The sequence below is a fragment of the Aquarana catesbeiana genome, linkage group LG01, assembly GCF_042186555.1.
Source record: "Aquarana catesbeiana isolate 2022-GZ linkage group LG01, ASM4218655v1, whole genome shotgun sequence".
Taxonomy (NCBI): domain Eukaryota; kingdom Metazoa; phylum Chordata; class Amphibia; order Anura; family Ranidae; genus Aquarana; species Aquarana catesbeiana.
The window spans coordinates 837,405,855-837,419,341 of NC_133324.1; the positions used below are offsets into that span (position 1 = coordinate 837,405,855).

Sequence of the window (13,487 nt, forward strand, 5' to 3'; positions counted from 1 at the left end):
ATTTCTCATCAGTAATGTCATCCGCAGGCATGCCTTTCTTCTTCTTGTCTCTGAATGTCCGGAAAAAGCAATGGTTAATAGCTTCAGATCTTGGGGGCAGAAATGCAGTGAAGATGGACCGCAAGGGGGACCTGCCACTTGTTCCCTCACTGAGAAAAGCACTTTCTTAATTTACACAGCACTAACACAATCTCTACAAAGGGGAGAGAATCATGTCATTCATCTCACTCTCCCCTATTCTGAGATTGTGTTACATGCAGTGTAAACAAGAAAATACTTTTTCTTAATTAAGGACGAGGAACAGGGTGAATCCCCATCAGGCCATTGTTGCTGCAGTTCTGCCCGAAAACCCAAAGTTATTAACCATCGTAGAGCAGGAAACCCAGACACATAGGACTGGCATTTTTGCATAGAAGATCTCTAAAGGATTGAGCTGCCTGCACAAGGTAGGACATGCTTTATTACCGATTACACTGTAGCTGTAGAGAGTTTTTTTTTTTTTTAAAGCTAAAATTCAAGTGATTGTAAATGTTTTTTTTTTTTTTTAAATAACAAACTTATACTTACCGCCACTGTGCAGCTCGTTTTGCACAGAGTGGTCCGGAACGTTGTCTTCTGGGGTCCAACGGCAGCTCTTGCGGCTCTTCTCAACATCAGATAAACCCCTAGGAGAAGCGCTCTCCCGGGGGGTTACCTTGCGGGCGTGCTCCCGAGTCCAGCATTCGGCGTCCATAGAGGCCAAATGCAGGACTCGGCCCCACCCCTCGGCATTGGATCTGATTGACAGTAGCATCATTCTGCGCTGCTATCATTCTATCCTATCAAGAGCCGAGAACCCCGGGCAGAGAGACAGTGCTTTCAAATTCAAATTCCAGGGCTCAGGTAAGTAAAACGGGGGGGGGGGGGGGGATTGGGGGAGGGGGGCAGTCAATGCCAGATGTTTTTTCACCTTAATGCATAGGATGCATTAAGGTGAAAAAACACAAGGGTTTACAGCCCCTTTTTACCTTTAACAAAACTAAATCTGTACGAGAGGTTAATGTTTTTGTATACATACCCAGGAGTCTTTGAGATAATAACATAATGAAAATGTTCCATGAAACAAAAAAGTGTGTGTGCGTGTGTGTATATAACAAAAAAAATGCATTTAGTTAAACACAAGAAAGCAATGAACACTTTACAAGGTCACACTGCTAATGAATAAACATGAACAGCATAGCTAGCTTTCTCCCTCCTTTTCGTTCTCTGTTAATTTTTTTCCTATAGTACTTTCTCCATACAAATGTTTCTACATTGTTTTCCACTTCTGCACATACTGTGCCAAATATAGTGGAAGGTACAACAATTTTCCACCCATAATCTGGACTCTCGCCAACTTCAAGCAGTCCTTATTGCACTTGCAGTGACATGCAGACACCTAGTGACAGCTTTGCAGTGAGATTACAGGGAGACAGCAGCTAAATAATACTGAAACATTCTCTGATGATTGTAAACTGTTACCCGTTTTGCCCTGCAAATCATCCAGTAACATATTTAAATAAAATCTCTCTATTCTATGTGTGTGTTTTAGGTTGGTCCAATATAATATGTTAAATACTCTTTTCTTAGATAAATGATCAACATCTATAGAGTGTGCATTTAGATACAATGTGATAAATAGTAGTAGTATTTTTTTTTTAAAACATTCACAAAAAATATTGAGTCAATAAATATGCCATGGATAATCAGCTCTTTGGGAAGGTTGTGCAGATGATATACAAAACTTGCAAGCTATAGTTTCACTGTGACCAAACATGCTCCGGCTCTTCCAAGGCACAATGGGGCAACCTAAAATACAAAAAAGAAAACAAAACACACTATATCTTCAATGATGTCACAAATTAACTAAAATAACCATATAAATGTAATTTCTTAGGGCCTGGCTTACATTTTTAACATGCAGTGCGTTTTTTTTTTTGTTTTTTTAACCTTTTTGAAACTTCTATGGTTTAACCAGGAGGTAAGAGATGTTTTAACGCATCACAAAGTGCAATACAACCTGTCCTTTATTTTTTTAGCGCATACCAACACTATGCATTGGTATGAACTAAAACCTTGCAATATAAGGCTATTGGCCTTGTCCTTTGTGTTGGACTGCAATGGGCAACTCAGCCCAACAGTGCTGGTGTCAACAAGCCCTTAAAGAAGAAGTGTGGGAGTCCAAAAAAATAATAGTACATACTCACCTCCATGCTGCAGCTGCCTCCCGCCAGCTCTAGAGATCACATGACCTCTGATCAGTTCTCTCTGAGCAGACGGCAGTGACTGTCACTGGGGAAAGCACCGGGGAGGGGGTGGGATCAGCTGGCTCAGGCTCTCAGCAACACGCTGAGAGGCTGAGCCAGCTGCCGGTCAAGCATTTGGGTGGATCCCTACATTGTTGGGATCCTTTCAGAACATAGAGCAGCTCTGCAACATCAGCCAACAGCCGCTGTGGGCTGATTCTGGGTCACAGGAGAGTACAAGTTAAGTGCACTCCTGTGACCCAGAAGGGAAGTATGGCCAAGAAAGCTTTCGTCATACATCTCTTTTAGGGAATACCACTCTTATATCTGTATAAAAAAAAAAACAGCAGATTATCTGCTGATCTTAAACTGCTCAAAGATTTTGATAAGTGCTTCTGAGTTCAGAAAGGCAATAAAGGGAATAATTGTTTTAACCAACAGCTGCTTCTAGGAGCTGATTTTGCTGTAGGGGAAAATCCTGCTTGAGGGCCAGTTCACACAGGAAAAAACGGAGTCCGGATGCGTTCCAGATGCTTTTTCTGCATGCACGTTTTTGACGCGTTTTTGATGTGTTCCAATGCGTTTTTGATGCAGTCCAGTGCACCCCCCTTTTTTTTAACCTTAAATAAGTACGTGTGTTCCAGTGCATTTTTGGTGCATTTAGGTGCATTCCAGTGCTTTTTTGATTCTTTTTTCAGCATTCCAGTACAGTCCAGTGCAAGAAAAATGCAGCATGTTCTTATTTTTTTTTGGAACTGGAACGCATTGGAACTGCAAGCACTGGTGTGAACTATGCCATTAAAAATCATATTACCTACTTTTCATGCGTTTTTGATGCAGAAAAAAAAAACGCAATGGACTGCATGTGGTGTGAACTGGCCCTAAGAGTTTTTGTTGTATATGTGCAACCATCCACTAAACATTTATTTTTTAAACAAAATTGATCGACCACATGTATTTTTCTTTTTTGATAGAGTTCTCTGCACCTCCCTGAGATAATCTGGTATTCTGCTCTTCGCAGCCAAAAACATGCATGCTTGGTTGATCTTTTGGTGGTAAGATCATGCTGGCATAGCCAACTGTCTTCCAATGTCTATGGGTTGCTTTAGACTTGCTGTCATTAGGTGACTAATGATGGCCATACATTAGTAGATTTTTGTACCAAAGACATGTTTCATGAGTACATTGGATGACTTGATGAATGTCATTTAAAAGTACTTCAAAATCGAATGTTAAAAGCAAATGTTTTATGGAGTGAATGGATTTTCCCCAAATGAAAACCACATTCACTGTTCACTGTTCACTCACTCGAGAGAAATTTTCCATTCTGCTCCTTTTTTTGTAGTTACAGCAAAAATGAACAATGATTTAACCCACTAATGATTATAAAATGGAAGGAACATTCTGAAAACAAAAGTCTACTAGTAATTGGCCAGTCTAAATGTAGGGGAGCTATAACAGATAATTTGAAAAATGAAAATCTTTCCTATTTGAAAAAGTTAGTGAAATCTTTAAAGCGGTTGTATACCTATTTTTAAAACTTTTACCTACAGGTAAGCCTATAATAAGGCTTACCTGTAGGTAAAAAAAATATCTCCTAAACCTGTACGGTTTAGGAGATATTCCCCTCGCAATGAGCTGCTGACTGCAGCGGCGCGTGCACACAGGGCATTCTCGGATGAAAGACCGGCAAACTACGGACCTTGCCGGAAAGAAGTCTCCCGCGCACATGCGCGGGAGAAATGTCAGCTCCCTCGGCATGGACCAGGTGAGATGCCGGCACCTCGTTTTGAGGTAAGTATCTCATAATGAGCTAGTATGCGGTGCATACTAGCTCATTATGCCTTTTCCCTTACAGGCGTAGGGAAAGAAAAAAAAATTCAGCGTGTTTACTACCGCTTTAAGAATAAATATATTTGTCATCAAATGTTACTGCTAGAGCTACTGACCTGGCTCCATTCATTTGACTGTGGATCATATGCTTCCACATTATTAAGGTAACTCTGTCCATCATATCCGCCAACAGCATAAAGCTTGTCACCCAACAGGCAGACTCCTACTGCATCCCTGCTAATGCTCATGGAGGCCACTGAAGTCCACATGTCTGTTTTGGGGTCATATCTATAAAAGAAATCATATTAGTAATGTTAGTAGCATGCACATATCAATAAGGCAGATGTAGCCCTGTTTAACATATTTACATGAGGCCTGTACTGTAGCTATAGGAAATACGTCCTCTTACCTACAGCAGATTAATGGCTCCATCTCAGCCTAGGCAATAATCACTTGCCTGGAGCTCAAGGACTGCTGTGCTTTTTTAAGGATAAAATGTAGATATTTTTGAAAGATTATACTATAGCTATAAAAGTGTGAATTTATTCATGCAGCCTTTTAAAGCTATGTAAACGTCCACACAGGGACGGCCAAACTGCAGCTATCTAGAATGTTCCATGTAATGCAAGTGGACTAGTGTTTTTTTCCTAAAATAGCCACCTCTATGTTAATTAATGCTACATTGACTTCAGCATCTACTCAAGAATTGGCTCCTACCAAGCTGCCTGGCTGAAGAGTGGTATTACAGACACTGGTCTGGTGGAAAGATTCAGGAAAACTTGTTCTGCCTACTACATGATCTTTTTCACTCCCCCCCCCCCCAACTATTCTTCCCCCTTTTTTCATTCCCTCACGCTTCTCACTCTCCCCTTGTGAACACCCTGGTTCACCTTACCTTTCACCCTACACCTAGGTTGCCTGGTTCCGTGCCCACCCTGGTTGGCGCCTGTGGGGCGCCGCTGCTGGTCTGCCCGCTGCGGCTCCTGGTGGGGAGTGCGCCCGGATGGCTCGTGTTGCCCGACATCACACCGTCATCTTTTTGAACTCGAGTAAGTTAGAATGCATTGGGTATGGGGGCCTTTCTAGTTTCACCCCCGCTCACCTCTGCACTCATTCCATTATTTATTATCTAAGTTAATACCAATATCTCTACTTTTAGAAACATCAAGTGCTGGCTCCTGACGAGCGGGCTTCCAGCCAAGAAACGCGTAGAGCTGCCATACTCTTTGCTACATAATATCCATATAGCTTTGTTAGCTAACCATACACCCTACCTAAGGATCCAAGAGGCCCGAGTTTGTAGGCATTACTATATTTTATAATTTTATCTTAATGATATTTTTGGTGCACTTTGGAAAGTTGTTGCTTGCTGTTTCTTGTGATATTCAAGTCATGACTGAGATGTATTGTATTACCCATGCATTACCACCATGTATATGTATATTTATCAATGTACCTTGTTTTTTATCTTATGGCAACCAATAAACTACATTTATGTTCACCAAATGATGTTCTTGCTACCACGTGCTTCACTCAGTCCTGCCCCCTTGCTCTCCCCCCTTTGAATACTACATGATCTGCAAAAAGTAATGTCTTTGTGAATGAGAAACTGGAGCATAGCAGTGGTTGCACACATTTCTAACTCGCCGATGCTTCTGTACAGAGAGATCCCAGACATTTCTCTGCTGCCCTGCATGGAGCGTTAGAGAAAAATGTGAATGGTTTTAAATACAAAGCCTCTGAATTTAATTAGGTGTCATAAATATATATAGATTGTACTAACACATTTACCAAAAGTAATATACCATAGAAAATCTTACAAGAAATCAAGTTTTTCACCCCCTGTTAATCCCTACAGTAATTGCACAGAAGCATTAAATATAGCTGTACTTCAGCAAATCTTGAGTTAATTTATAACTGGCTGGTGCTTAAAATTCCAGAGAGTCTGGAATCACATTGATTTTATTAAAATGAAAATTTCTTGCTATCAGCTTTGGCAGCTTATTTCTTTAGCAGTGTAAATGAAATGTTACCTTTCTACACAGTCTGAAAGTCGAGATGTTAAATTAGAAGCTGGAGCATCATGTCCTCCAATCGCATAAAGGAAGCCATTCCATGTGGTGACCCCAACTCCACCTCTCCTCTTGGACATCTGCGCACACAGGGTCCACTTATTGGTGTGAGGATCAAAGCATTCTACAGACTTGAGGCAAGAACTTCCATCTCGACCACCCACTGCATAAAGCCTGGAGGACAACCAAACCAAAATGTGCCAGTTTATTCCGTGGATCCCACTTGCGGGCAGATGGCCCAACGTTTTATGTTTTTCAATATGAAGAGAAATGTGTACATAAATTCACATCTGTTAGACATTTTATTTCATTGCCAGTACACTTCTTCCCTGTAAGGGTGGTCAAACACTGGAATTCTCTCACATAAATGGCTGTAACTACCACCTGCAGTAAAGTCTAAATTCAGCCAAAATGTGTTTTGTTGCATTGGCTATTGTGAGAAAGAGCTACAATTTCTGCCAAGTTTTAATTTCTCTCTGTGACCCAACTGAGGAGATCACGTGTTTTTGTCCAAATCCCTGTTGAAAAGATTTCCCATCACTTGCTGTCCCAGGAGTAAGTAACGGGCAATCTACTCAAGAGATGGGGACAAGGAGAAAAAAAAAAAAAAAAAAACAACTGGCAGAGGTTCTAACCATTCACTACTATATCTACACAGAAAAACGTTTTGCCTGGAGTTGAAACTTAATTTAAATGCAGAGAACCTATTTCTTGCTAGAAATGGCATTCCTTCCCAGCAAAAATTAGGCATAATGGGGAAAAGGGTTTTGCATAGGTTGGGAACTAATTCAACATTAATGTGCTCCAGAGAGAATTTCGTTTTCCCTATGGTGAGGAACCAATTATCACTAGCAACGTACTAATCTTTCCTAATGTTTTGATTTTCAAGAAATCATTTAACCACTTGAATCTCCTGTGTGGGTTCAAAACTGTGCAGGAACAATGGCTATTTGTTGTTTTAAAATAGCTCTCTGGCTTCAAACCCTGCTACAGACCCCTTCATAGGAGAGACTGTAAAAACAATACTATACTGTGTTTACACAGACATGACATCACAGCACTTCCTGCCAGTATGAAGCTGCTCTTTCCAGCCTCTCCCTGCAGCTCTAGATAATTGTTATAGTGAACTACTATTGGCTGCCTATTTATTTTCATAAATAAAAAAAATGTATCTCTGTGCTGTGGTGGGGCGGCAGCTGACAAAGATACGATTATTATTTATAAATTTGGTTTATTACTTAAGAAAAAGTGTGTAGCACCAAAAGTAAACAAACAGCGATGAGATGAGAATAATGTGTTATAAACGGACAGCACATTGAAATAAAGTCCAAAAAAAGTGTTAAAATTAAAAAATGCTAAAGTAAAAAAACAAAAAAAGAAAAAAACCCCAAAAAATAAAAAAATATTTATATATAAACATAAATAAATGTCCAATCATGTGGATGGAAATAAACAAAAAAAAAATGTAGTGAAAAATATAGATTTTTGATAACGTCCTATTGGACGAAAATATTCGGGTGTAGACACTAGTGCTGACGTCAGGCCACTTGTCCGATACCGGGTCGGCTGTGGCACACATTGTCATATGTTTTTATGATTCATTTTATTTTGGCTTTTAACTTACAATTCCAATAAATACTACACTCTGGAGACTTCATCTGGCTCCTGGTGAGCTTTATTTACTACAGCTAGATCCGGATGGTGCGACTTGCTGAACAGCCTTCCCCACAACAAATGGCGGATCTACACTGAATGCATGTTTGCTGCTGTAACGGCAGCCAGCTTTTCTGGTGAGTGTCCATTCCACAGGGATGCGGTGGATGATTCTGGAGCACTGTACTGGATCACCTTTTCATTTTTCAAATCAAGTCATCACCACATTTTTATGCACATCTTTGCACTGAACTATTGTGTTTTCACCTATAAGTTTATATTGCTGATCCTAACATGGGACTGTGCATTTAAATCTATATTTTTCACTATATTGTTTTTTTTATTGTTGATTTCCATCCACATGATTGGACACACACACTTTTTTAAAATTTTATTACACTTTATATTTATATTCATACAGATATAGTAGGAATGTCTCAGAAAGAAAACAAGAAAAAAGAGGAATTTTGACTTCTCTATAAATCCATATCATGGAGTACAGTACAGGACACAGGTACTTTATTCATACACCATGGGTTCTAGCTTTGTACCTTCAGATGATTGGACACCAGCAGGCTTTTGTGCAAACACCTCTCCCATTACCCCACTCCCTTGAGTCCTCAGTTTTGTATCAAGCAATGCAAAGTTAACAATGAGAGTTTACAGAGGGTGGCCTGTGTCCTAAAGTGTACTCCAAGATACGAAATTTACAGGCAAGTCAAAATACCTCTTATCTTAATTGAACAATACAGGACACAGGAATGGATTTTAAAGTGGATGTAAATCCTCAGGGTTTTTCACCTTAATGCATTCTATGCATTAAGGTGAAAAACATCCTGTGATGCAACTGTCCCCCAGAGCCCCCCTTTTACTTACCTGAACCCGGTCTTTCCAGTGACTGGAATGAGCCCCCAGCTCCAGCCGGTGTCTCGGTCCTGATTGGATAGATTTATGGCAGCGCAGCCATTGGCTCACACTGCTGTCAATCAAATCCAATGACGCGGGAAACGGGGCGGAGTCCTGCTGTCTGTGTCAATAGACGCAGCAGCAGGACACGGGAGCACGCCCGCACGAGGCCCGAGGTCTCCAATGGGGCACTTGAAAAGAGGAGGAGCCAGGAGTCCGCTGAGGGACCCCAGAAGAGGAAGATCGGGGCCACTCTGTGCAAAATCAACTGCACAGAGGAGGCAAGTATGACATATTTGTTTAAAAAAAAAAAAAATAAAAAAAAAAATACGAAACCTCTAGATATCCTTTAAAGCGAATGTAAACCCACCACTCACCCAGTACAAACTAATGGCACAGTATTAATGTATATTTACACATGCAAGTCTCTTGCATGAGTATTCCCCACCTTGAAAATGTCACACCCTTAAGCAGCAAGAGCCCCACAAAACTCTGGAATGTGGGTGGGTCTCTTTGCTGGAGCTCGGTGGGTGGCGTTGTGATGTCACAAGACTCCCCGCCCACCTCTAAACTCCTATTCCTGAGTTTTGAGTAACATCCAGTCAAAACTCAGAAGAGGCACCACATGACTTCAGCATGCCCAATCATGCTGAAGTGTGGAGCAGCTAATCTTGGGAGAGCTGGAGAAGAAAAGAAGAGGGATATGAAGCTGGAATTTTAAACACACATTCTACGCTCTGCTGGTTCATGAGATAAAGAAATCAGATGGGTCACAGCAGTGGGGGATGTGGTGACACAAACTCATCTGTGTATCTTTTTTTTATCTTACTACAAAAACACAAGAGGATTGCTCAGAGCTGGTTTAACTCTTCGTGGCAAGACTGGGCACAGATGACTTGACATCTTCTACTGTACCAGGTAAAAGTCTTGATTAAAACATGTTTTTTTCAGGTTTACATCCGCTTTAAGTCCAGGATAAGACAGATACAGCCGATGGGTTTTAGTCCCATGAACAGGTCTGCGAAGAATCCCTTGAACCTGTCCTGTGGCAGTACTGGTACAACGAATACCTGGGACAAGGGGTGGTTCAGGGCCTTTTGCAAATCTGACTGCCCTAGGAACATTTCTTGACTGATTTGACAGAAGAAAGCGGTGAGGAGGTAGTTTTAAATTATATTTTTTATCCTTTGAAAAATACCAATTGAACCCACAGGTCTGGGACATCTGTGATCTAGACGGATGCAAACTTCAACAAATATCCCCCAACTCTTAAAAAGAGTGGGCCTCTCCTTAATTCCAAAGAGGTCTTTGGGGAGGGCTTGGTGGCCTTTGTGGGCCAAACCTAGTGCCAAAAAAAAGAGGCTAAACTTAGGCTTTGAAGTTGAAACGTGGAGTGTGTTTTGAGGAGCTAGGAGCATCTGAAGAGGTCTTCCTTGAAATGGCAATTGTATAAGGCATTTCTTACAGGCAGGTTCTGCTGTCCATGCTTATCCAGAGAATCTTGTGCATATGATGAACAGAAATAAGGGCCATTCTGGATATTTTCTCTTGACATGTTCTAAGGCATCTACACACAAAAGAGGAGCAGATGGAAGTTGTTGTAATTGCACTGCAACTGTCTAATCCTGAAAGACAAGGTCATATTCGTTGATCTTTGCCCTGGTCCATTTAGCTGTGGTTTGACATACTGAAAAAGCAGCCAGAGCTGGTTGCACAGCTGGGTCTGCCAGAATGAAGAGCTTTTAAAAGAGTATCAAATTTTCTGTCCACAGAATCTTTAAAAGATGAAACATCTTAAATGGGTACAGAGAGGTGTTTGTTTAGGAAAGAAACAGCAGGGTCAACCACAGAAATAGCCCACTTCTGTGTAAACTCTTGAACACCTTCTTGCCCAGCCTATAGTAAAATGACGGCCAGGTGGGAGAACTGTTGTTCTGGGAGGACATCATACGACGTTCTGCCAGAACACAGGGCCACGCAGCAGCAAAATCTGTCACCGGTGGTGTCCACCGCCGCAAGTGTCATGCGATCGCTGTGATCAATCACAGTAGATCACATGAAAGTTGTAAACAATGGATGGTTTTGTAACTGTAATTGGTCACAAAGAACACACGGTACAGATAGGCAAATTACAGCCCATCTGTACCATGTGATTAACTTTGACCAATCACAGTTAATCACAACAAAAGACACTGAATGAACTAGTTTTATTCAGTAAAAATGGTTGCTTATACCAATGAAATTCATTGGTTATATACAATCAATGTGTAAACAACAAAAAACAAAATTCTGATCACTTTCCCAGAGTAGTACAGTGTTACTATGGTAACACTGTATTGCTCTGGGCACAGTGTGCTAGGATTTTTTTTTTAAGAATCGAAAAAATAGAATAAAAAAAAGTAATACAAAAAAACAGAGTTAGGTACCTGGTAACTCTTTTTCTAAGAAGTCTTCCAGGGCAGCATCCGAGAGATAGGCTCCTCCTCCCTAAAACAGGAAACACATTAGTCCACCATTATAAATTTCACACTCTTACCTGTGTGCCTCAGTTATGTTAAAGCACCGAAGGAATTCCCTGTAAGCTGCAAGCTCCCCCTCTGTACCTGGTTTTTGTTGTTTCAAGGGTGGGAACTAGTGCTGCCCTGGAAGACTTCTTAGAAAAAGAGTTACCAGGTACCTAACTCTGTTTTCTCGAATCGTCTTCCAGGGCAGCATCCGAGAGGATATATCAAGCAATACTTACTAGGGTGGGGTTAGAGACTGGAGCACTTTACGACCAAATGCTTGGTCTTGGTCAGACAGCTGGTCTATGCGGTAGTGCTTAGCGAAAGTACTGAAGCTCGACCATGTCGCTGACCTGCAGATCTGCTCCGGAGTTGCCCCTGCTTTCTCTGCGGCCGAGGTTGCCCAGGCTCTAGTTGAGTGCGCTCTGATTTCACTAGGTGGAGTGAGATTCTGTGCCTTTATAGGTAATCTGTATGGCCATCCTTATCCATCTGCTGATGGTGCTTTTTGAAGCTTGTTTCCCTCTGTTGATTCCTGCATAGAGGATGAAGAGGGAGGTCGTTCTACGCCATTCTTTTGTTCTTTCGAGATACGCTATGAGCGTGTTCCTTACATCAAGTTTGCTGTAAATGTTTCTTTTCCTACTATCCATGGTTGTTGGAAGTGAGGGTATGACGATGTTTTGGGTTCTGTGAAATGTAGAAGAGACCTTGGGTAGAAAGGCCGGATCTGGAGAGAGAATTATCTTGTCCAGATGTATTAGACAGTATGGTTCTATTGAAGATAGAGCTTGGATCTCACTCACTCTTCTGGCGGATACTAAGGCCAGAAGGAGCGCAGTTTTTAACGTGAGGTTTTTGTCTGAGCTGTCCTCGATAGGTTCAAACGGAGGGGAGAGAAAGCCCTTAAGTACTGTGCCCATGTCCCAGGTGGGAGTTTTGTACAATTTGGCTGGTTTGGATCTTTTAAGAGCTATGAGGAATCGTCTTATCAGCGGGTCTTCCGCTAGTCTAGTATCCATGACCGAGGAAAGTGCTGCAACTTGTACTTTCAGGGTACTTGGTGATATGTTTTTGTCTGCACCATCTTGTAGGAAGTCCAAAACTATTGGAATTATCCCACCGTTGGAGATTGGTCTGTCTTCGTACCAAGAAACAAATTTTTTCCTTATTTTCTCATAGATGGCTCTCGTTACCGGCTTTCTGCTGTTTAAGATGGTGTTGATTACTCTGTCTGACAGGCCTTTGTTCTGGAGTTTTACCCTCTCAGTAACCAAGCCGAGAGCTTCAAGATTTTGTGGTTCGGATGGTTGACTGGGCCTTGTGACAGTAGATCCGGGCGGTCCGTCAGTGTCAGCTGAGGTTGTATGCTGAGATTTTTTAAATGACTGAACCATGCTCTCTGGGGCCAGTGTGGTGCTATTAGTATTACTGTTGTTTTCTCTGCCTTGATTTTTTGGATTACTTTTGGGATTATGGCAGTTGGAGGGAATGCATAGCACAGATGCCATTTCCAGTTTTGGTTGAAAGCATCCACCCCGCTGTTGCCATCTGTAGGGTCCAGGGAGAAAAATATCGGAGATTTTGCGTTCGCCCTGGAAGTAAATAGGTCTACTTCGGGTATTCCCCACTTCTGGGTGATTTGAGTGAAGGTTGTTTGGTTTAGTGACCATTCCGTGTGTTTTATCGTTTTCCGGCTCAGGAAATCTGCCACTGTATTGTCTGTTCCTTTTAGATGAATACCGGATATCGATCTTATGTTCACTTCTGTCCACAGTAGGATAGATTGTGTCAGTCTCATCAGTTTTTGGGGTTTTGTGCCCCCTTGTCTGTTTAGGTATGCGACTGTCGTTGCGTTGTCTGATTGTATCTTTACATCCTTCCCCTGTAATGCTGGCTTGAAGGTTTTTAGCGCTTCCCCCACAGCTTTCAGCTCTCTCAAGTTTGAGGAGGCTTGTGCCCATTTGGGTGTCCATTTCCCTTGCGAGAACCGCCCTTCCATGTGGGCTCCCCATCCTAGGGCGCTTGCATCGGTGGTGATGCTGACTGGATTGACTTGAGCCCATCTGCGCCCCTCGATGACCCGAAGTGGGCTGAGCCACCAGTAGAGTGTTTGTTTGACTGTGGCGGGGACGGGAATGGATTTTTCTAGGGATGCTTGCCTGCCATCCCATTGGGACAGAATGTAGTTCTGTAAGGGTCGCATGTGAATTTGTGCCCAGGTGATGGCTGGAATGGAAGACGTCATCAGTCCT

At 41.9% G+C, this 13,487-nt stretch overlaps 1 protein-coding gene across 2 annotated transcripts in view; it reads right to left on the reverse strand.

Moving 5' to 3' along the window:
- Positions 1-917: 917 nt before the first annotated feature.
- The window catches only part of KLHL5 (kelch like family member 5), a 151,649-nt gene continuing 139,079 nt past the window's right edge, over positions 918-13,487 (reverse strand). Inside the window, exons 9-11 of one of the 2 annotated variants that reach the window (XM_073608748.1) lie at positions 6,131-6,343; positions 4,214-4,385; positions 918-1,827 (exon numbers count right to left, since the gene is read on the reverse strand). In XM_073608748.1, the coding sequence (XP_073464849.1) occupies positions 1,771-1,827; positions 4,214-4,385; positions 6,131-6,343 (442 nt within the window). In that variant the 3' untranslated portion in view covers positions 918-1,770. The remainder of the gene's footprint in view (positions 1,828-4,213; positions 4,386-6,130; positions 6,344-13,487) is intronic. The other variant, XM_073608759.1, reaches the window with a different exon arrangement.